Source organism: Ixodes scapularis, unplaced genomic scaffold (genome assembly GCF_016920785.2).
Source record: "Ixodes scapularis isolate PalLabHiFi unplaced genomic scaffold, ASM1692078v2 PGA_scaffold1__304_contigs__length_218370807, whole genome shotgun sequence".
Lineage (NCBI taxonomy): Eukaryota > Metazoa > Arthropoda > Arachnida > Ixodida > Ixodidae > Ixodes > Ixodes scapularis.
In genome coordinates, this window is record NW_024609846.1 from 194,222,394 (window position 1) to 194,244,200 (window position 21,807).

Below are 21,807 nucleotides of genomic sequence, written 5' to 3' on the forward strand. Positions count from 1 at the left end.
TAAACACCAGATACAAGGAGATGTTGATAATAGTTACCAGTGGCCATCATCGACTTGTTATGCCTGATTCATTTGGTCCGATTCTGCCTGCGATTTTCAGCATCGACGTCGACCATTTCAACTACGGTTCACACTTTTGCAGCCCGAGCGACGTCGCGACTGAAAATTGCGAGCGAAATCTCATCATGCGAATCAGACTTTATCGTACATTCTGCGGCGTCCACGCGGAATGAATCGCCGCATGCCACAGTATTCACGCGAAGTCTTGCGGTGCAACGAGCCTCGGTAATTTCGCTGAGGCAACTCAAGTAGTCGGACATCACCAGAAAGACATAGAATCAACAATTCGCACGCGAAAAAGGGCAGGGGGACTCACACCGATGCCGACAACATCGCCTTCCAATGGTTTGTTTATGGGCGACGGCGAGCTTCTTGCCCACTCTCCATCGCGCATGCGCGGTGCCGGTGGCGTCCGCTAGGGGCGCTCCGGTTTATTCGTAAACATGAGTTGGTGTATACACCTTTCCAAGAAGCACTCGACCCCAGGGGCAGCAAACCGTTTTCGAGCACAGTCACTGGCTTTGAGGCTAGACTCTCACCGGCGTCCCTGGTAACCTTAACCGAGTAAACTGTGATTTCGATTGGCGCAGCCTGCGTAGGGTAGGCGCAGTTTCAAACACTGCTGGCGGCTAAATTCTTGACTTTTCCCGCTGTATTTTGTGTTTCATGGTGCCTGTATTTTCCCGAGGCCATTTAGAAAATATTGTACCACATTAAAAAAAAAAACAATAAAAACCTATGAACCATTTTCGTTGGGTACGCACGCGACAGAACGAATGCGACTGGAATGTTTAGTTCTAGTTTTCTTTTATTTGCGATAACTTTTGACGGCGCCGCGGGATTAGCGGCATGTCAAACGACAAAGCGCTTAGCTGTCGAAAATAATTTACAACAGAAGCTAGCCGAAAGGCATGCATTTTTCACGCTCACAAATAACGTGTTTACCAATGTACAGGACACGGACATACAATTTAGCAAGTGCTGACATTCGAACAATATATCGTACGTACCACACGATGCAGCGTTATGCGAAAGTAATTTATTTAAGAAATATCTCAAATAACTGTCACAGTCGACGACAGTCACATCTTGACGATCGGACGGAATCCAAGATGACTCGTTTTGGGGCGCGGTTTGGGGAGAGCCTCCTTTTTTCACAACAGCAGCAAGGCAAAGGAACGAACGCGACTGACCTAGAGTGCCTTCATGTGCGCTCATGAAGGCTCCCTAGACTGACCCGTTTCCCACCCCAACCCGGACAACTATTTTTGCAGATGACTGAGGATTCTACGCAGATTATCTCTGGAAGTGGGGAGAACAATGTTCGCAAAATCGCGTCGAGGGCCGTTCGACGTCCTTCACCTCCTTTGTTTCCCGTGAATGTCGAGCAGTAAAGCTTGAATGGCCCAGGCACTTACCAGCCTTATTTCTCAGAACGGAAGATAACACAGAAAGGGTACGCAGCACGCATTAAAAAAAAGTAAGTGGAAACTTTCAAGAGAGGCGAGAAAACGTCGAACACAAAACCGCAAAAACGTAGGTAGAGAACTGCGCTGAGCAGCTCTTCACAGTTAGAGTGTCAGAAACTTTCTAGCTGATAGAGGGCGCGAGAGTCGCACCAGCCGCATCAGCATCAGCAACATGGCGGCGGCCTAAGAGCGTTTTTTGGAAAGGTGTATATCCGAAGTAGGGCATCCAATTCTGATCGTCAGAAGGAATGACGTGACTTGTCGCTGGTCTTTGCGGTCCTGTACGTAGTATTCTTCCGAGATCCGTAGCAGTCGCAGTCAATGGAACAAACCATCACAACAACAGCAACAGAAAGCCAGCAAGCGTCCCACCTAACCCACGAGTGCACCAGAACCCCCATAGGTATCGGAACAAAACCCGAATTGCATTAAAATTAAGATAAACCAAAACTAACCCAGAAGCACAGAACCACAATCAACGCAGCACAGAAGGAACAGCCCAAAGCAGAATCCCAATAAAACTGAGAAGTAAAATGGAAAGTAAACAATTTGCGTCGCCCTTCCCTTGGACACCGTTTTTCAGGCTGAGGGCCTACTCAGGCCACCGGCGTTGCCGTTATTTTTGTTCCGTTCGTATGCAACTTCGAAAATAAACTGTTGCAGGGCATTCTCTAGCGGAAAAGGCGTCCGTTTTCGGGGACATATTATGTAGCCATGCCAAAGGGACGTGATTCGTTTCAAACGTAAATTTGTAACGCGCAAGGTAGCACGAGAGCTCCTGAGCCGCCCAAACCAGGCATGCGAATTCCTTGTCACCTGCGCTGTACTCCGCTTCCCGGACGCTCAGCTTCCGGCTTACGACACAGCACGAAGCGCATCCCCCGGTCGCTGGCATCACACTGAACTACAAATGGTCTGTTGTAGTCCGGTATTGCTAGAACTGGCTGCTTTATCAGCGATACTGAACCGAAATTTGGATTTCGGTTCAATATCGCTCATACATCGATAGCTCCAAGACATCGCTCATACATCGATATCTCAAACAAAGTGCCGTACTTTTGGAAAAGAAGGGTGCAATCGAGCGAAGTCTTTGACGTCATTGTCCTCCTGGAAACGTTGGGAATGAGGGGAAGCGGCCTCGCTTCTCTCCTGCTCACTTCGGTTCACCAGCTCGACGGGACGTGGCGAGAAGACGGAATGAGAATCGGTGGCGTGACTTGTCTCGTCGGCCTCGTCGGCCGTTTTCAATCGTGTACTTCTTTTCCGAAAATACGGCGATCCGTTAGAGATATCGCTGTATGTGTGATGTTTTTGGGTTTTGCAGCGTCCCGCCTATCCGTCCAGCCTTGTTTTGTGAGCTCGAAATTCCGGTTCAGTATCCCTTTAATGCCGGAAACGCTGTTTGTTTCATGTCGTCCCAGATGACAAGCGTGGGCTGCGTTTTACAAACAGCATCCGTGAGCAGGCTCGCCAGTTCGGAATACCCCTGGATGTACCGCTGATAATACCCAGTAAGCCCGAGGAACGCTGGGGTATTCGTCTTAGTTTTTGGACGAGGATAGTGTGCCACCACTTCTACTTTAATTTCCGATGGTCGACGAGATCCATGTTCTACCACATGACCCAAGTGCGTGACCTCGGCCCTTCCCAGATGGCATTTCTCCACCTTCACATTTAGGCTCGCCTCCCGAGGACGTACAAACACAGCTCGCAAATGAGCTAGATGGTCCTCCGAGCTGTTTGAAAAAACCGTAACGTCGTCCAAATACGGCAAGGCGAAATCGCCGAGGACCCGCAGCACGCGATCCATTAAACCTAAAAAACAAAATGGCGCGTTCTCCAAACCAAAACCCAACATTAGGTGTCGGAAGGTAGCAAACGGAAAAGTAAAAGCTGCGAACCGACTTGCGCGCAGGGTGAGTGGCATCTGCCAATATCCCCGGACCAAGTCGAAAGTGGAGATATACCTCGTACTGCTTACGATCTCGATCCGCTTTTCGATGTTAGGTATGGGGTAGATTTGGTCCCTTGTTACCGCATTCAGTCGTCGGTAATCGATACAAGGACGCGGGGCCTTGCGCGGAACCTCGGCCATAATTAAAGCGGACGTCAAATCACTCTCTCCGGGTCCTGTTACCCCCAGCCAGCATTCTGTCTATATCGGTCTTCATTAGGTCCCGCTGTCTCGGCGACAGCCTGTAGGACTTTGCACTAATCGGTTGATCTGAAGTAAGCTCAATGTCGTGAGTGGCTTCCGTTTTTCTTCCCTGCCGGTTGGAAAATATTTCCTGAAACCGTTCTAACAATTTCCTCAAATTACTGAATATTTCAGGCGTCATTTCCACCGTCCTTACAGCTTTGTGCATTATATCGTGGATTCCAGTAGCACCGGAGTTCTCGCTCAATCGCGGTATCGGCAAAGCACCCCTTCCGGTGCGATCAAGCTCGTCAGAGCCACTTCCTCGCGTTCGACAACAGGCTTCATGAGATTTGAATGCTAGTTTTTCACCTCTTTCCGTCTCCCGCCTAGCTGAACCCCGTAATTAGTGTCGGATAGCTTCTCGATCACCCGAGTCCCAGTGGACTTCTATTTCGTTCTTCTTAGAACATCTCAGAATCATAACCCTGTCGCGCACTTCGAAAGTCCTTTTTTGAGCCTTTTGGTCATAGTACGCTTTGAACCTTAGTTGAGAAGTGATCATGTTCTCCGCGGCGATCTTTGTGGTGGCGTGTAAATGTTCCAACAATCCCAACACATACTCCACTACTGTCGTGTTCTCTCCGCTTCTCTCCCATGACTCGCGCAACATACGCAGGAGACCGCAACGCTTTATAGTATACCAGCTCAGCGGGGCTCAAGCCGGTAGATTCGTGAGCCGCTGAACGGAGAGTAAACATCGCCACGGGCAAGCAACCCTCCCAGTCACGTTTGTGCTCATGAGCTAGCGCTGGCAGAACGCACTTAACCACCGCATGCCATATTTCCAAACTGTTTGACTGCGGGTGGTAGAGAGAACTGTGTATAATCTTAATGCCACACCGCTCTTGAAATGTAGTCGTAGAGCACTATAGTCGGTTACAAGTTAAGAAGGTAGGAGAAGCTCCTCCCACAAGCGTGATGCGCCCGTTTCAAATTCCTCCGCAGTCGAAAGAAGAGTTCACTAGAAACGCTCCTTGTTCCGCTTCAATGGATAGATATTGGCTACAGGGTGATGCCAACTTGTCTCCGATCCCATTTTTTAAGAAAGCGACCTTTGTAGTCATCGGAGGGGGAACCGAGCCCCTGAAAGCAGCCTTTGTATACATCGGAGGGGGAACCTAATCCCCGAAAGTCGTATTTGTTTCCATCGGAGGGGGAAAACTCTAATCTCCCTCTCGTAGCTTCCACAATGCTAAGTCAAAGTCGAAAGATAAAGCAAATATGTACAGAAAAGCAAGACCCTCCTCGCTCGTTGGCCACGACGTCACGGAAACGATAAGACGCTGTTGGATGCGGAGGTGGCGGAGGGATATATGATTCCCTTTGAGGGGCATTTGCCGCTACCTTCTTGACCTGTAACCTACTATAGTAAACGCGCTACCTCGGTCACTCTGAAGTTCGGCGGCAAAGCCTACTTTTGCAAAGACTGTCAGTAGGGCGTTAACTATCTCCGCGGAGCTAAACCCTTTCAGAGGCACCGCCTCTGGGAACTTAGTTGCCGGGCAGATCATTGTAAGGATATACCTGTAACCCGATTATGTTACGGGGAGACGCCCTACCGTGCCAATGACCAAGCACCTGAATGGTTCAGAGATCAAGGGAACCAGCCTCAACGAACCCTTCCATTTTTCGCTCGGTCTTCCAGCGATCTGACGCACGTTGCACGGCTTTACGCGGTTCTCCTATCATCTGAAAGATCCAGGCCAGTAATGCCCAGGGCTGTAAGAGACGCTCTTTGGTCCTCTTAGTGCCGAGATGTCTCGACCACGGGTTTTTATGAGCCACATGTAATAAGTCTAAACGATAGTTGGAAGGGACGATCAGCTGTTACAAATCCTTCCCCTCCTATCTTCGTCCTCCCGGTGCAGCAGGCCATCTTTCTCGAAGATGGCCATACTTTTCTTGGCTACGCCATACTTTTCTGTCTCTGCTACCCTCTTAAAGGGTAACTGCAAAAAAAAAAAAATGTTGTTGAAACAGTGTAATTGGGACAAGTATGTCACAAAACAAATCTTCTGCGAAAAAAAAAACAATTTGATCTAGCAATATTTACGCCACAGGACGTAATTTAGTCGGAGTCACAGCCTCTCCACATTTGAAACTCCCGCTCTTTCGACGCGCGCGGAGTGGCTGGTGTACGTCACTCCGAGACGTATAGACCTTTTCATCCTCCTCCGCATGGGCGCTGCCATCTTGGAACCACGTGACGCGGCAGCCATTAGGTTGCTTCAACTTGCTGCTCCGCTTTCCCCTCCGCGCCTTGGCGGATGCGGTGTATTCGTGTTTTTCGTCGCGTTTCACCGCGCTTGCTTGCCTTACTTCGGAAACTGTAGTCCAATACGTCTACTCGACGACTCCTGAGGTTTGTTTACTAATAGTGGCGAAACATTCTCAGTAAGAAGAGCGTATATTTATATCGCGCATTTAGGATTGCAAGGCGTCAAGAATAGTCAGCACAAGGAGACTATCTGTATTCCGGGAAAGTATCGTTCTTTGTATTCATAATATATCGACAACAGTTTCTTTTGATTATGTGAGGAAACTCGCGGAGGAGATAGACAACAAACTTTTAACTTGTATTTTATCTGAGGCTAAAAGTAAAGGTACGTTAACATCAAGCGATTTTTTTGTTCAAAATATCACACTTACATGTGTATGAGGTTCTCAATCTCCTTTTTGCAACGTAGACATTCGGTTGGTCGGTTTACTTATGAAGTTTAAAAAATTGTATACTATGCTTAATTTGCTTAACAGAAAGGTTGGGACCTCCCGCGTAAGAAACTGTCACATACACTTAACAGTAGCAAGTTGTCCTTGTCATTGCGCTGTTTGTTTTCCGCTAATATGAATGACCAACTAGCCCAAGCGTCAACACTAAAGAAATAACGCCGTTTCTATTTACAAATGCAAAACGCGGTTTGGGTTCGGCGCATGCGCAATAATGACGACGCTTTTTTTTTGTTTTTGCTTACGTTGTTTTATCTTTTGCCAGCATCTAAAATCCGCAATAATTGAGGCCCCCCTCCCCCTCCCCCCCTCCCCCTCCCCCCCCCCCCCCCCCCAGACAAAAAAAAAAGAAAAGAGCCCTCTTAATAACAGTATTTGAGTCCAGGATTGTCGATGGCGAATAGAGGTTTACTTTTTGCGGCTGGCTACACCGAAATTTATAAAGCGAATTTGTGCTAAGAAATAAATATTTGTTCACACAGGTCCGTGAAGTGGTGCCTAGCGCTAGAATTCAGCCAAACTTTCCGAGGTATTTCTCCTTATGTGCCCTTTAATTTTATTTGGCCGATTTTGCGGAAGACGAATGCCAGATTTAATTTGAAGGGCCTGTCACTTATATCATATCCTGAGTAAGCAAATGTTCATATAAAAAAAATGTATTCCCTAGGGCGAATATCGCGAAATGCTGCTGATGAGTACTTTAGCAGTATTGATAATTTAAGAAATTTCATAATCAACCTGTCAAAACATGCTTGAGTACTAAATTTAAAAAAAAGAGACCGAGACGATAATATTTGTTTATATTAATTATCTGCGTCATTACACGATACGTTTTTATTCTGCGAAGTTCATTAAAGGCTGGGTGCCCACGAAAACCAAACAGTGAGTTGTAAACTCGCGAGTTCATCTGTTCTGGCCGATTCAGAATAGTGCTAATCAAGCTGTCGATATGCTTCCGCCTCGACATTCACATGTTAATTTCTTCATTAGTTTGTTTTTCTGGAAACTGGTATCATCGGGTACGGCTATACACGATAGTAATCTACCCTGCACATCAGTCAGGCGTTTCGCAACCGACCATAATCAGATACATCAATGGAGTTGGTAAAAAGAGCCCACAATCTAAGCTAAAATACACCTCGTAGTCATCAAAGTGGCTCAATACTACTGTCTCATTGGTTGTGTGCTACCAGGAAAATAATCGTATCGCAAAACTAAGCAAAAACAGCGTAAAACAGCAACATAGCCGCGCTCACGTTGAAACCGAAACCAACCAAATTGAAGCAATCTAATGGCGCCGAGTGCGTCGGCGCCCTCTGTCCGCCGGTGAGGCAACTACTAAAATGCGTGACGTATAATACCAACTTCGTGGCGCGCTACTTAAAACGGACGAAAAAGCTGCAAACTAAAATTGGTCTCGCGTAATAATTATTGCTGTAATTTTTTTTTTTTCGTGGAAAAATTGCTTTGTGACATGCTTCGACCAACTAGGCTGTTTAAAAATATACTTTTCTCTTTTGCAGTTACCTTTTAATTAAGGCTCGGATCGGTTTTCTGTTCGGCCCGTAGGACGGCCACGTCCACTCTCAGTAAGTTTCGCCCTTCTATTTCCTGCAAATCGTCTTCCACGCGGTCCTCACTTTCCATCTGATTGGAATCTCGGGAACAACCGGCATCCCCGTTATCCTTCCTTGTCTCGCTAGGCTGGCCGGTTTCGTCGTCCTCTACTGCGGAAGCAGGGGTTTCCCTTTTTCTCTGAGTCTTTAGGTGACCCCCCCCCCCCCCCCCCCCACACACACACACAACTTCTGTCATACACCAAATGGCATTTTAATTACCGTGCTTTCGAGCTGGTCAACGCCTGCACCACGCCCTGTGTCAGTAGTTTTCCCATGTTGCGCAACTTCTGACCGGACTTATTGGAGAACAGGTATGGATACTGCAGTGACATTTTACCCGAAACAACAGCCTCTGTCTCCGAAGTAGCAAAGGGACCCTCGATCACCACTTTGGCCGCCGGTAATCAGACGCTATGTTGCTCCACCACCTGCCGTACCCAGGCACACTCGCCTGTGTAGTTCTCGGGGCCGACAAGGAATGGGTGCGTAGCATACAGCGTGGCGGCGCTGTCTCTGAGAGCTTTACAGACCTGGCAATTCACGCACGAGTTGTGCATGTATGGCGCCAACAGTTTGTCGTTCTCATCATCATTGCTGACGTATAAGAACGTCATGCGAGGTTTTCGACAACCGGCCGCAATATAACCCGCCTCGTTGCATCTAAAACAGCGCATCGCCTGCCTCGACTTGAAGCGCTTTTTGTTCAAGTCGCTCGCTTTACCCTCAGTCGGAGTCGCGGTTACATGCTTAGCTTTGTGACTCCCCCTAGAGCCTACCTCCCCGGGCGAGTGTTTTGCGGGATCTGTTAACTCCTGCTTCAATACATTGCTGCGCATTTTGGAAGCCGTCCGCGATATTCTCCGTGTCCCTCCAAACCTCTACGCTGCGGCATGTCCCCTCTTTGGTTGCCTCGACGCGACATGTATTCCTCGGCCAACCAAGCTGCCTTCTGGGTTGTTTCGGGCGTTTTATTCTGAACTTAGTTTTGGACCGACTCCAGCACACGCTTGTAGAGCTGCTCAAGCCCTATGCACTCGACAACGCGATCACGGCCACCGTAGACCACTGCGCTTTTGAGCCACTCCACTAGGTTTGACCTTAGATTGTACGCAAGCTCCGTGAAGGACTGCTCGGTATTTTTGGTGTCTCCTCGAAAACGCTGTCGGAATGCCTCCGTAGACAGGCGATACTTTCAGAAAGCTGAGCTTGACCTTCTCGTAGTCTGAGGCATCCTCGGTGTTTAGCCTATCCACTACGTTAGCCGCCTCGGATGGCAGCAGGGTGAGCAAGTGGTGGGGCCAAGTGTCGTGCGAAAACCCCATCTTGTTCAAGTCCGCTAAAGGTTAACTGGGAATAATCCTATATCCTTCCTGACTTTGAAAGGCTGCATGAGTTATTTTATATTGAAGGCCTTGACCGCGCCAGAGTTTGAAGCACGGCTGCCAGCGTGTTCCTTCTTTACCCGTTTTAACTCCCGGCCAAGGCGCTTTATCTTTAGCTCGCGGCTTTCGCGCTCCTCACTTGATCTTTGATCCTTCTCTTCCGCCTCGCGCTTCCTTGCTTTCATCAGTTCCCAGCATTGTTCTAACTCCACGCCGTCCGAGCCGATATTCTGAATGGTGTTTACGAGAAAGGGTTTCCGATGAATCTTACACGTGTCAATCCCCAATTCTCCGCACATCAAAAGCAAGTCTGGTTTCAACAACCTCTCGAGATTCATGATGACTGCAATCCGAGCTCCATTACGACTACCTCAAGTACCCAAAGCAAAATCCGCTTGAAAGTAGCCCCACTGCCAGGTCCCGCATCTAACGATTTAGGGTTCTGGCGTCCTCATGAGCTCAAATGAGGCACTCGCCAACCGTCCGCCGCTGAAGTCGCTCCAGTTCATCCCACCGCTTGTCACCAGCTGTCGTGACCGGGCCTCTGCACCATGTTAACGGCCAGCTTGGGGCAAGGCCAAACCAAGAAACTGGTGGACCACGGATAGGGACGTTTCGGAGTCAGGAAGCGGGCGTCCCCTTGAAATCCGTTTTATTTACATGTTCACAGCAGTTCAGTAGATCACAACTTTCGGAGCTCGCTGCTCCTTTTTAACAGCTCCCCTTTCCCCCAGTTCCTTAGGTATGAACAATAGAGAAACACGCGGCAGCCAATGCCGGCAAAGTCAAAGATTCACACGGTCACGCTACCGCCCCCCCCCCCCCCCCCCCCCCCCAACACCTCCTCGAAACACACTCTCACAGAGAGAGCACCTGCATCTAGTTCCTCGCTGCCGTCGACGAATCAGGAGGGCAAGGGTGCCGACCTTCGGCGAGCAAAGCTCCCACCACAAACGTGACAGCCAGCAACGTTAAGCTGAGCAATGTCTGTAAAAGAACTTGTTGTTGGGCTAGTTGGTGTTGACTGTATTCAACCATGGTTAAAGGCGCTAAAAAGACGTACACAAGATAGAAGACAAACACGGGCGCTTGTTTGTCTTCTATCTTGTGTACGCCTTTTTAGCGCTTTTAACCATGGTTCAATACGAGCATTGTCTCCTCGAGGAAGATCACGGTGGTTCTCCGGAGAGTTACACAGCAATGACGGGCGAGGCTCGCACAGTGGTGAACTTCAGGATGGTCCCAGCAGTGGCGGGGCAAGTCCGTAGGTATCTCCATTGGAGGTCAGACGCGATCGCCATCCGCTCCGCGATTCCATGCCTTTTGGGAACTTCAAAATGCGATCTTCTGTGAAGGTCGCGCAGGTGCATCGCTTAGCGTGGAAAGGGGGTCTGTTCCTATCAGAAGTCACTTATAACAGCGGTGAGAATCTAGATGCGGTTTCCATATTCCAGATTGATCTGGAGAAGGCCTTTGACCGCGTGTAGCATCATGTGCTATACAAAATATTAGAGTATGTGCGAATAGCTGAACTTTTAATCAGTTTAGTTCAAATGGCGTATACAGGGTGCGTACAGAGCTTTTAATTCACGGCATGCCAAACACCTGCATTTGTGTTAACTCACCAGTTAAACAAGGTTGCCTTTTATACCGCGGTCATTTAGTATTTGTTTAGAGCTGTTTTGTGTACATGTAATGAAAGCAGTATGATTAGCGGGCTTTCCCTTCATGATAGATCTTTCGTATGCACGTGATGTTGATATATCATGAGAAGATAAAACTAGTATTGTCGAAGCTTCACTCAAGGTGAAGTCCTCTTGTGAATCAACGGGAGCGGCAGTTAACTAATCTGGGAATCATCGCAACCGATGAAATACTATTTCATGACCACGTGATTTCACGTTTCGCTTTTGACTTGAGGAGGAAAGCCAAGGAAGAAGAAGTTGAAAACTCAATTTATGGTCTCTTTAAGGCTGGTCCAGACATTAAGTGTCTTGAGTCCTCGCATTTCACTACTCCTCTAATTTCACTACTACGTGTTGCACGAACCTCAATTGCCAGTATCGACCCTCTCGTCATGAGCAGCCATAAGCACTCACTACCCAGTCGGTTGAACTCAAGCGGGAATAATTTTGACAGTCTTTAGAATTGTTTGTGATTGGGAGAATTATTTCCTTGGCAAGAAAAATATATGAACATTGAAGCACAGTTATTGGTCTTGGAAGTATGAAAGTAAATCACATGACTGCGCGATAGCCCTATCCTACATTCTTCTCCACTTTCGCTTTTCGCCGCAAAGTCCATTGTGCATGGTCCTGCTGCTTAACGACCATCCTTTCGTAACGTTTCCCTTGTTTCCTTAAGTTTCTGGAAGTCATTGAAAAGCTACCAGGTTTTACAGCGTGCGTGTGTGTGTGTGTGTGTGTGGGGGGGGGGGGGGGGGTACAGGTTGGTTTAAAACTGCCGTGAAAGCTACACTAATTCGGTCAGTTCAGGTGAGTTATACGGCCAGGCCTCCATAATTTAAGGGGCTAATCGTCATGATACTGTTAACTGTACTTTATTTTCGCGGGCTCAATATTCCGCAAATTCGAAAGTGCGGATTTCTGGAATATTTCACGGGCACGAAATTGCGCTAAGAGGGTGCTCTGGTATGTATTTACAACCTTAGGGAAACATATTGACGTGTTCTATTTTCGCAATATTATTGAAGTCTCGAAATTCGCAAAAATTAGTTCTTCTCTAAGATTAGGTCGTTTACAGTATAATAGATCATAAACGAGATTTCGCGCATTATTTTCAGTTAGTCAAAATGAACATAAGATTCCGATCAGGAACATGCTCAGCATTATTGTAGACCACTAAATGAATCAACTTTAGCACGATTTAGAGCGCTCGGGAAGCGCGGTGACGCGCTAAAGTTACCACTCGTGCAAGAGGCGCAAGGCTAGCGGTGCGGGAACGCGAGGGTAACACCACCGCGCGCTTATCAATCGCCTTCTTGCACCTCCAGCCATGAACCTCCTGCACGCCTGGTAACTTTAGCGCGTGGTCGCGCTTCCCAAGCGCTCCCAATATTTCTCAAATTGACTGGTTCAGTGGTTTTCGATACCACTCAACAAGTTTCTAATTAGAAACATATGGTTATTTTCAAAAATTAGGTAATTAAGAGAGTTAGTCGATTAGTCGCCCATATTGTGTCCCGTCGGCCGTATAACGCACCTGCACACACCGCATTAGTGTAACTATCACGGCTTTTCTAAGAATAATCTGAAAAGCCAAACAAAAAAGAACATGCTGTATAATACAGTAGTGTCTCGTTAATATGGACACGTCCGTTCCCCCAAAATATCGTCCTTCATGTGAGTTGTCCCTATGAACGAGACAAAAATGCATGTATTTTCCCACTTTGTCCCTGAAAATAATGTTCATGCGGCGGGGTATCCATATTAACGGGGTTCATATTAACGAGACATGACTGTATATACGCATAATATTCGAGACGAGTCGTTTTAGTACATTCATTTATATTATGGCCCACTATTTTGTTTAAGGTTTTTGCTGGTTTTTCCGTCGCGTTCATTGGCCCTCGTTTCTTCTACGCCGTTAAACCCTACATTGATATGCTAACGGTTGTTGCAACCAATTACGCAAAAAAAAAAAAAAAACGCGCTAATACAACATCTCGCTAAAGCACGCCCACCGTATCAACCTCATGGCCATTAGATGCGCCGCCATATTAACGATTTCAGTCATGCGTCCCTTCTATTGGTCCAGGCGCAAAAATCGAAAAATGTGCAAAGCCGCCTGTGACAATATATATGTAACAAAAGTTCAAAAAAACATAAAGGCACGAATGGATGGCTCGGTCGACCAACCGTTGTCACGGCTGCTAATAGATAACACCACGCCCTAAAAGCACGGCAAACTTTTGAGGCAGCTGCGTAGGGAGCGCTACGAAACTGAATTATAGCCCTCTCTTCAACACGGTGGTGCCATCTGTGGGTTGCAAGGCCAATTTAAAGTTAAGGGTGCATGTTATACCACATATATCTCCCAATATTGCGAGTGACTAAGAATAATTACGCAAATCACTAGGTAACTTATTCCTGAGTTGTAGGTCTGTTCAGATATAGGATGCCCGTTTTGATGGTGGCCGATAAAGGCAGTGGTTAGCATTTTTGCCCTATGAATACGTTTCGTGTAGAGCATTTGGTCCATTGTTATTCAAAGCCGTGTAGCTATACCTCTTCCCCATATTTTGTTGTTGAAAACAAACAGGGCCTCATTATCAACACGCGCTAACGCACACAAAATGAAGCTTTCTAATGAGCCGCATTTTGACGCGTTTGTAAATCATACGGAGGTCGTTTCATGAAAAAGACGCGAAATAAAATCAAGCACACTAAGTGTTTTGCTTTTTAATTTCTTCATTATCGTACGGCGCTCGTGTATACGTCTACCAATGTATACGCATATTCAGTGCAAAGCGTGTAATTAGCCAGAGCGTGTAATTAGCCTGTTTTGTAATTATGCGTTACTAACGAAAAAGCCCTTTTTTGTGCCTACTGTTCAGTACGAATGCCTTTTTCCATGGCTGTCCGGCCAAGGAAATGCGGCAGCAGCCGAAGTGCTGCACACTCGTCTGCATTTTGATATCACGTGACATGACGTAACGTGAACATTTATTTTTATTTAATCCGTGACTATTCAACGTCACAGTGTCACGTGCACCATGATTACGCGGTAATATCGCGAAGCATTTTCACGCTAGTCTACCTAGTGTAGAAAAGTTACTGTTAAATTTAGCAGGGAAGTTTGCCAAAATAGCAAGAAGCGATTTCCAGAAAACTTTTATTACGAATTATTTTCAAGCTTTCCCGTGACAGGGTGCCACTAAATTTAGCGGATCTACGATCTTACACGAAGCATACCTTAGGATCCGCTGCGAAAACTCGCCGTAGAATTCCAAACTCCGCGTTGGCACGTACTTGCACATGCTGTATTATATTATCGTGCACATAGATAGGTACTTGGCGTTGAACACGGAGCACGTGAACGTCGTCATGTTTTGATTGCTCTGCCAAACTGCGCCCCGAAGGAAAATGTTTTAGCATTTTGGTATAACTTTGGCTAAATTCTGGGACCTCTTCGATTTTCTCGTCATTTATTTCTGTCGTTAAGTGGTTTTTTCTCGTCGTGCTTTCTGCAGGTCTGTCGGTGGGTGTCCTGATGCACTACCTCAACGACCGGATCCTGGTGGTGATCGCAACCCTGATCTCTGCCACGGGACTCGTGCTCTGCTACACGGCCACTAACATGACGCAGATCAACTTCTACTACAGCATTAGCCAAGGTTGGTTGTCCGGCGCCGCAAAAGACCCTTCTGTACACGGAGCCGGGCCGCTTATTTCCGCATCTTGATGCGCTGCTTCCCTTCTGGGACTCAAATAGGATATTAGCTGACGCATGCAGGTGTTTTCTTTCTGTAGGTTAGTCTAGCACAGAGCGCTGCGGGTGTCCACGTATAGCCGCTTACACTTGCTCACCCCAAAAATGTTGCGAAATTTTTTTTTTGTTGGAGGCCTAGTTTAATTATTTTGTCAATCTACTAGTTGCATGGTGCATGAAACCTAATGGCCTGAATATTCTCCTACCCGGATGTTCGTAAATGGAAATATTTGTTTTAGTATTTTTCTGCGAAATTGATTTTAATAGCAAGTAGTACGTACCTATTTGACCAGAACAAATATGACGCTGACCTTTGCTTCCCTTGTAACTTGGGTTTGCAAACGCTCTTGCTTCCCTTGTAACTTGGGTTTGCAAACTCTCTATGGCATATCTGCTTTAGACAAGGATGTGATTGTGTTATAAAATCATCAACGTAGTACTAAAGAGAAGTACTTAAGATCGAACAAAATATCAACTGTACAAAGTGTGCTACATTTCTTAATTTATATTGTAAATATAAATTAAGGTACATATCAACATTGCTCAAATGATGTGATAAATGTAGCTAGTGTAATGTAATAAAACACGGTTCGCGGATGTACCTACACATTTTTAAGAGCATATTGATGTCTGCTACCCTTGTATTACGTGTGCAACAATAGATAGTACTTTTACTTTTTGTTTTTCCGGGGCAATGTTTCGATTCAACACTCTAGACAGAAACTCAGTCTCGCGTAAATCCGCTTTTAGAACCTTCGGTAAGTAATGGAATGAATGTTTGCCTGACAGTCTGCGCCCAACAGGAGATTCAATGCCTTAAATATGACAAGTATGTGTCCGACGTATGCGATGGCACTAGCAGGAGCATCGCGCTAAACCTCAAACTTGGTTGTTTTATTCTGCTCTCAATCGATGATAAGGGTTGTCAACGTAACGAAGCCGAAAATCGGCTGTAAAAAAAGGCTGGGTGTTGCTTTGGAAATCAATGAGGGCGTTCCTTTCTTAACGAAAGAGGTCGTTGTCAGTAGTGCGAAACTTACGAGATATATCTATTGTCGATGGGTGGAAATCGCATAAATGACACCCAGTCAAAATGAATGAGGTAGATCATCCTGCAATGTAAGGGCCGGTTGACACATATATTGAAGTGCTAATTACGAACACTAGGAACAGCGTTGATGCTGCGCTTACTTACCACTGATGCACCACAATAACATCGCTGTATCACCAATTAGCGCGAAGTTGCCGCTACATCAGCAAAGTCAGCACTATTTCAAGCGATGATCATTAACACTGAAGTAGCGCAGAGAGGTGAGGCGATACGAGAAATCGTATGTTTATCTGCTGTTAAGAGTCAAACAGTCTTTATTCTTTTTTGTAAAGTTTGCCCTAACTCAAAGTTCAAAGTGACCATGAAATAATGTAAGATTCGGTGTTTACTGACAGCGAATCGCTTCGTTGGTCACAACAGAAATAGCGCACGAAGGTAGAAAGCCAAGGGCCTAATTTCGGGATAAAATGTTTAATATGAAACCAGACTATTTCTTACCTTCTCTCTTTCGAAAGCTTCCTACCTTTTTACCATGATGCTTCCGCAGTGTCCAAGGGAGTCAGCGAAATCCAGCTAACGTATTAAACGTGCGCACTACGTCACTTGGATTGCGATTGTCAATCTCTAGGCGAATATTCGTGATTTGAGCAGAGGTCGGCATTTTAGGTCGTCCTCACTCACCCTCACCCTCACAGCCACACTCACCTAAGCCCCTCACTCACCCTCACCCTCACAGCTACACTCATGTTCAGCCCCTCACTCAACCTCACCCTCACAGTCACACTCACCTTCAGCCCTTCACTCACCCTCACTGAACCTCACGGTTCTCACGCACTCACCGCCCTCACGGCCCTCACGCCCCTCACCGCCCTCATGGCCCTCACGCCCCTCACTCACTCATGGCCCTCACGCCACTCACCGCCCTCACGCCACTCACCGCCCTCACGGCCCTCACCGCCCTCACCGCCCTCGCGGCCCTCACCGCCCTCACCGCCCTCACGGCCCTCACGGCCCTCACGCACTCATAGCCCTCACCGTCCTCACGGCCCTCACGGCCCTCACGCACTCATAGCCCTCACGCCACTCACCGCCCTCACGGCCCTCACCGCCCTCACGGTTCTCACGGCCCTCACCGCCCTCACCGCCCTCACGGCCCTCACGCCACTCACCGCCCTCACGCCACTCACCGCCCTCACGCCACTCACGCACTCATGGCCCTCACGCCACTCAGGCCAGCTTCAGATGGGGCAATTTCGGCCAGAAACTTTAGGTCGCAACACCAGCAACACGCGCCGCCCGCGATCACACGCAGCTACCAATTGCTGCAATTTGCCATCGTCATCATAGAAGTTTATTTTTCTTGCACTATTTAGACACAATTACGGGTTATAAACGTGTTTTTATGCATTTAAATCCCGTTAAGAATACTAATGCACCTTTCTGAAACAGTTTATTTCCAAAAAACGATCGATTTCAAACGAGAACCAAGTCTTTCGGTGTCGTCATCACCGGCACGAGGTATCACGTGAAAATTTTGCGTCCCTGATTAGATGCAGCCGCTTCAAACGTATTCGAATTGCTCCAAGTTGCTTGCTTATTTTGTGCCGGACCCGATCTCAGCAATTCGTGTCGATCTAGGGAAAGCTAGAGAACAACCCGCCATTAATACCAAAATTGCTGAGAAAGATGCTCGATCTGAAGGGGGCCTCAGGCACTCACCGCCCTCACGGCCCTCACACCACCTCATGCACTCACCGCCCTCACGCCCCTCACGCACTCATGGCCCTCATACTCCTTACCGCCCTCACCGCCCTCACGGCCCTCACCGCCCTCACGGCCCTCACGGCCCTCACCGCCCTCACGGCCCTCACGGCCCTCACCGCCCTCACAGCCCTCACGGGCCTCACGGCCCTCACCGCCCTCACCGCCCTCACCGCCCTCACGGCCCTCACTCACCCTCACACTCATGAATTTTCCTGGTTCAGGAACTCACTCACCCTCACCTCACCTGTAAAGATGAGGGTGAGTGAGGGTGAGTGAGGGCCCTCATGAGTGAGGTTTGCCGAGGTATGGATTTGAGTGCCCTGACGGAAATTGTCAAATTCTAATAAAGAATTCTTTAGAAGGACTTGGAGCGATCACAAGCTCCATGTTTGCGCCTTTGGAGCGGTAAATGCTAGTGCACGGTCGCACGCGCAAGAATATACCTACTAAAAAGCTCCCCGAAACCGGTCCAAACATACGAAGGGAATTCTGCTTACCAATGTCTAGAGCCATACGCCGTCTATCATAGTCTGTTTCGCTACCGTGCGAGTAAATCTAAAGTTACAAACACCAGCATGCTTTGTGAACTTTGGCGGGACTGCACGAGCGCCCGTTTTCGGCAGGGACGTTTAAAGCCCCGGAGCCCATCCTTGTAGCCTTCAGCTACGCTCTTATTTCAAGTTGCATTGGTGGCGCACTGTTGTGGTTCAATTTGTGACGTAATCACCAGGCGATTCCTCGCTGTGATTTCACTAGTTCTTATCCTGGCTACTTATTATTTATAAGTTTCATACAACAAGTTCATTGGTCTGTCTAAAAAGCACCTTCGAACCTTGAGGTCATTGCATTCTGAAACCAATACCGTCAAATTTGACAACCTGAAATTACACCTATTTTCTTCAACGAAAGCAAAATCGATTCAACTGAATACGTCCCAGTGAGTTTCTGGACAATGATGTAACTGCGTCGGCACTAAGGCTAAGGAAGGGGGGGGGGGGGAGCTGTTGCCATTAACTTTGTTAGATCTATAAGTTATCAAGCTTCACAGAAGAGCGTAGTTTGAAAACGGTCCTCCTCTGTTGTCGCATGCGAGCAGTCACGGACGGATAGCGCAACCATCGGCGGCACAGCAACGGAGAAGGACCGTTTTCAAAGGCACTACTTTTGCGCAAACTTTCTATTGAGGATAAAAACTACAGAAAAATCACTCTCCACCACGCACAACGTGCATCCAACGCTCCAATTCTTCCGTCGCTTCTGTATATATTGGCTGGGCTGAGCTTGGCAGAGTAGCGAGTGCCACCTAGAGGACGTGCCACAAAAAGCGTCAGGCATTGTAGAAAGCTTGGCAACTGATATTAATCTGGTAACGTTGGCCGCCGAAGGTCGACATTTCTGGGCGATTGCACCAGGCGCAAGGAACACGGCTAACTTCACTGACCCTAGCCCCGCTGGGAGAACTTAAGGTGCCGGAAAAGTCCTAGGTCACAGCAACGTGATTTTTCATTTCAGTGTTGATTTGAGAAAAGCGGGTTCGGGTGTTGTCTTCTTTTTCTTTCTGAAAAAGTGAAAGGACTAGAACAGAACCGGATTTCGGTTTCACGATCTATTAACTTTCAAGAATAAATAGAGTGATTACTGTTTAGAAAGAAATGTTGAAAACAGATGCCCATAACACGTTTAATTTTCAACTTGGCAAAGGACGTTCTATATCTGTTGAAAACTACTTGGTTTCCCTACCAAAAAATCCGGTATAACATTTCGCTATCCGGATTATGGAACCGGAAATCTATCTGGATTCTCACTGGACACTACCTGGAATTTAGGTTTTCAGGAATTATTCCTTTGTCTGCAATCTGAATTTTGGGTTTCCAGAAGCAAATTTCCGCTTCTATAATCCGGATAGTGAAAAGTTATACCTGATGTTTCGATAGGGTCGGCCTTTTTTAAGGATTGCATGTCGAAATCGGGTGAAAGATTTCTTCAGGATATCGATCATATGGAGACACAGTCTACAATTGGCCAGTGAACGGCAACGTTTCAGAAATATGTTCAATGAAGGTCATGGGTTCTTAGCGAGTGCCGCAAAACAACAGCTGATGCATTCTTTTTTGTTTCCCAATTTCAGGACTTGGCACGGGCTTGGTGTTCACATTGACAGCCGTTATCCTGAACAACGTATTCAAGAAGAATCGTGCAACCGCCTCAGGCATCAACCTCTCTGGACCGACACTGGTGGCGCTGGTGTTCCCAGTATTGTTCCAGTACTGTTCCCGCAAATACGGGCTCCGAGGCGCCTTCCTCATCGCCAGCGGGTTCACCCTGAACGCCCTCCCTGCAGCTTTCCTGCTGAGTAGCAAGATTCGCAAGCCGATTGAACCGGTCAAAGAGGTGGAGCCCGAGATCATCAAAAACCCTCGTTACGATTGCGAGATTAACATGACCGGGAGCACCTTCACTCTGGCCGACGTGTCTGGTAGCACATCCGACATTCCAAGCAAAGTTCTGGCACGAACGGCCGCGAGAAATCTGTGCCAAGGGGCCAAAGGTGTGACCGTTGAGAAAGAGAAGCTGCTTGAGCAGAAATCTGCTGAGGATCGACAGTGCTCGCTTGCGCTGAACGGCAACAATAATGTGGAGGTGCTCGAGGGCGACGCTTCAGCAAAGAATTTGGCAAAAAACCTCCGTCAGGTTTCTAAGGGTATGCAAGCAGAGAAAGAAAAGTATTGCGAACACCGCAAGTCGGGCGATATCAAATCCCTTCTGGCAAGCAACACTGCCGCTGTCAATGAGACTGCCCAGCCATTTATTGTTTCCAAAAGCAAAAACATCCGGGCGAAAGAACCCCTAGCTGAGAAAGAAAAACTTCTAGATCATTCAGCGTCAGAAGATAGGAAGGGGAAGGCTATAGTAGTCATCGCCAACGGAACCACCCGACCCAAGTCCCAAGAGATTCCAATCGACTACCCTGATACTTTCAACTCAGCTGAGCGTGCTTCGAGCATTCCAATTGTCAAGGGCAACCTCCCCAAGATGAATGACAAGCTGTCCAAAGTATGCGGTGCCATGACCATGTTTAAGGACATGTTCTCTTCACCGTACTTCCTCCTGGTCACCTTGTCACAGGTGTCTCACGTGTTCAATCACAGCACCTTCATCACCATCATAATAGACTATGCCAAAGACCATGGCATCGACCCGGAGCAAGGAATCTACATCCTTTTGGCAAACTCTGGCGGCGATCTCGTCGGTCGTTTGGGGCTCGGCTGGATTTCTGACAAGAAGCTGATCGAACGCAGGAACATGATGCTTCTCAACTATCTCTTCACGGGTATCTTGATGCATTTGGCACCCTACTGTAACAGCTACAGCTTGCTGACGGCTCTGGCGGTCACCATGGCTCTCTGCGGCGGAAGCACCATTACGCTGTTCTCAGTCCTGTTCCTCGAGTACCTGGGCATTCGTCTCATGCCGCTCGCTTATGGCTTGAGCAACTTCATCACAGGCAACGCCAACTTCTTTAGGCCCAAAATAATAGGTGAGTGTTGCGACGAAGCGAAACTTATTTGCCAGTGGCTAGATATCGTGGTCAATTTGCACCACTTGGTCTTAGTCTATATTGCATAAGTACAGAAATAGACTACATTACACCTTTTATTTTCGAAAGTTTTCTCGTTGAACGTTTCAGTTTTTTTTAAGATGGTTTATCTTAATCTTGGTGGTTTTTATTGCCTTTTATGTTAAGTGATGCTCGTTAATATTGGCACCTCCATCCTCAAAAACCACTCACTATAACAGTCGTTCCCCCCATAACAATCATAAATATGTCTATTTACTCTGATTCTCCACAAAGTTTTCCCTATATAGCGAGATATCTATATAAACAGGGTCTGTATTAACTATACATAACTGCACACTAATAAGTTGTTTGATACTTCTCAGTGTATAGTCTGGAGATGTGTGATTAAGTTCTGGTTCAGAGCGGAGCTCGTTAATTAAAGTCGCATAGGATGTTTGAACTCAAGCATCAGCATGCATCACGGGCCAAAGAAAACCAGCTGCTCGGTGCAAAAACCTGAAGGGT

At 47.3% G+C, this 21,807-nt stretch overlaps 1 protein-coding gene across 2 annotated transcripts in view; it reads left to right on the plus strand.

Annotated features, from left to right (window-relative positions):
• The window catches only part of LOC8033496, an 82,056-nt gene that overhangs the window by 55,015 nt on the left and 5,234 nt on the right, over positions 1 to 21,807 (plus strand). For both annotated transcript variants that reach the window (XM_029991332.4, XM_029991331.4), the window contains exons 3-4: positions 14,670 to 14,813; positions 19,852 to 21,261. In XM_029991332.4, the coding sequence (XP_029847192.3) occupies positions 14,670 to 14,813; positions 19,852 to 21,261 (1,554 nt within the window). The remainder of the gene's footprint in view (positions 1 to 14,669; positions 14,814 to 19,851; positions 21,262 to 21,807) is intronic.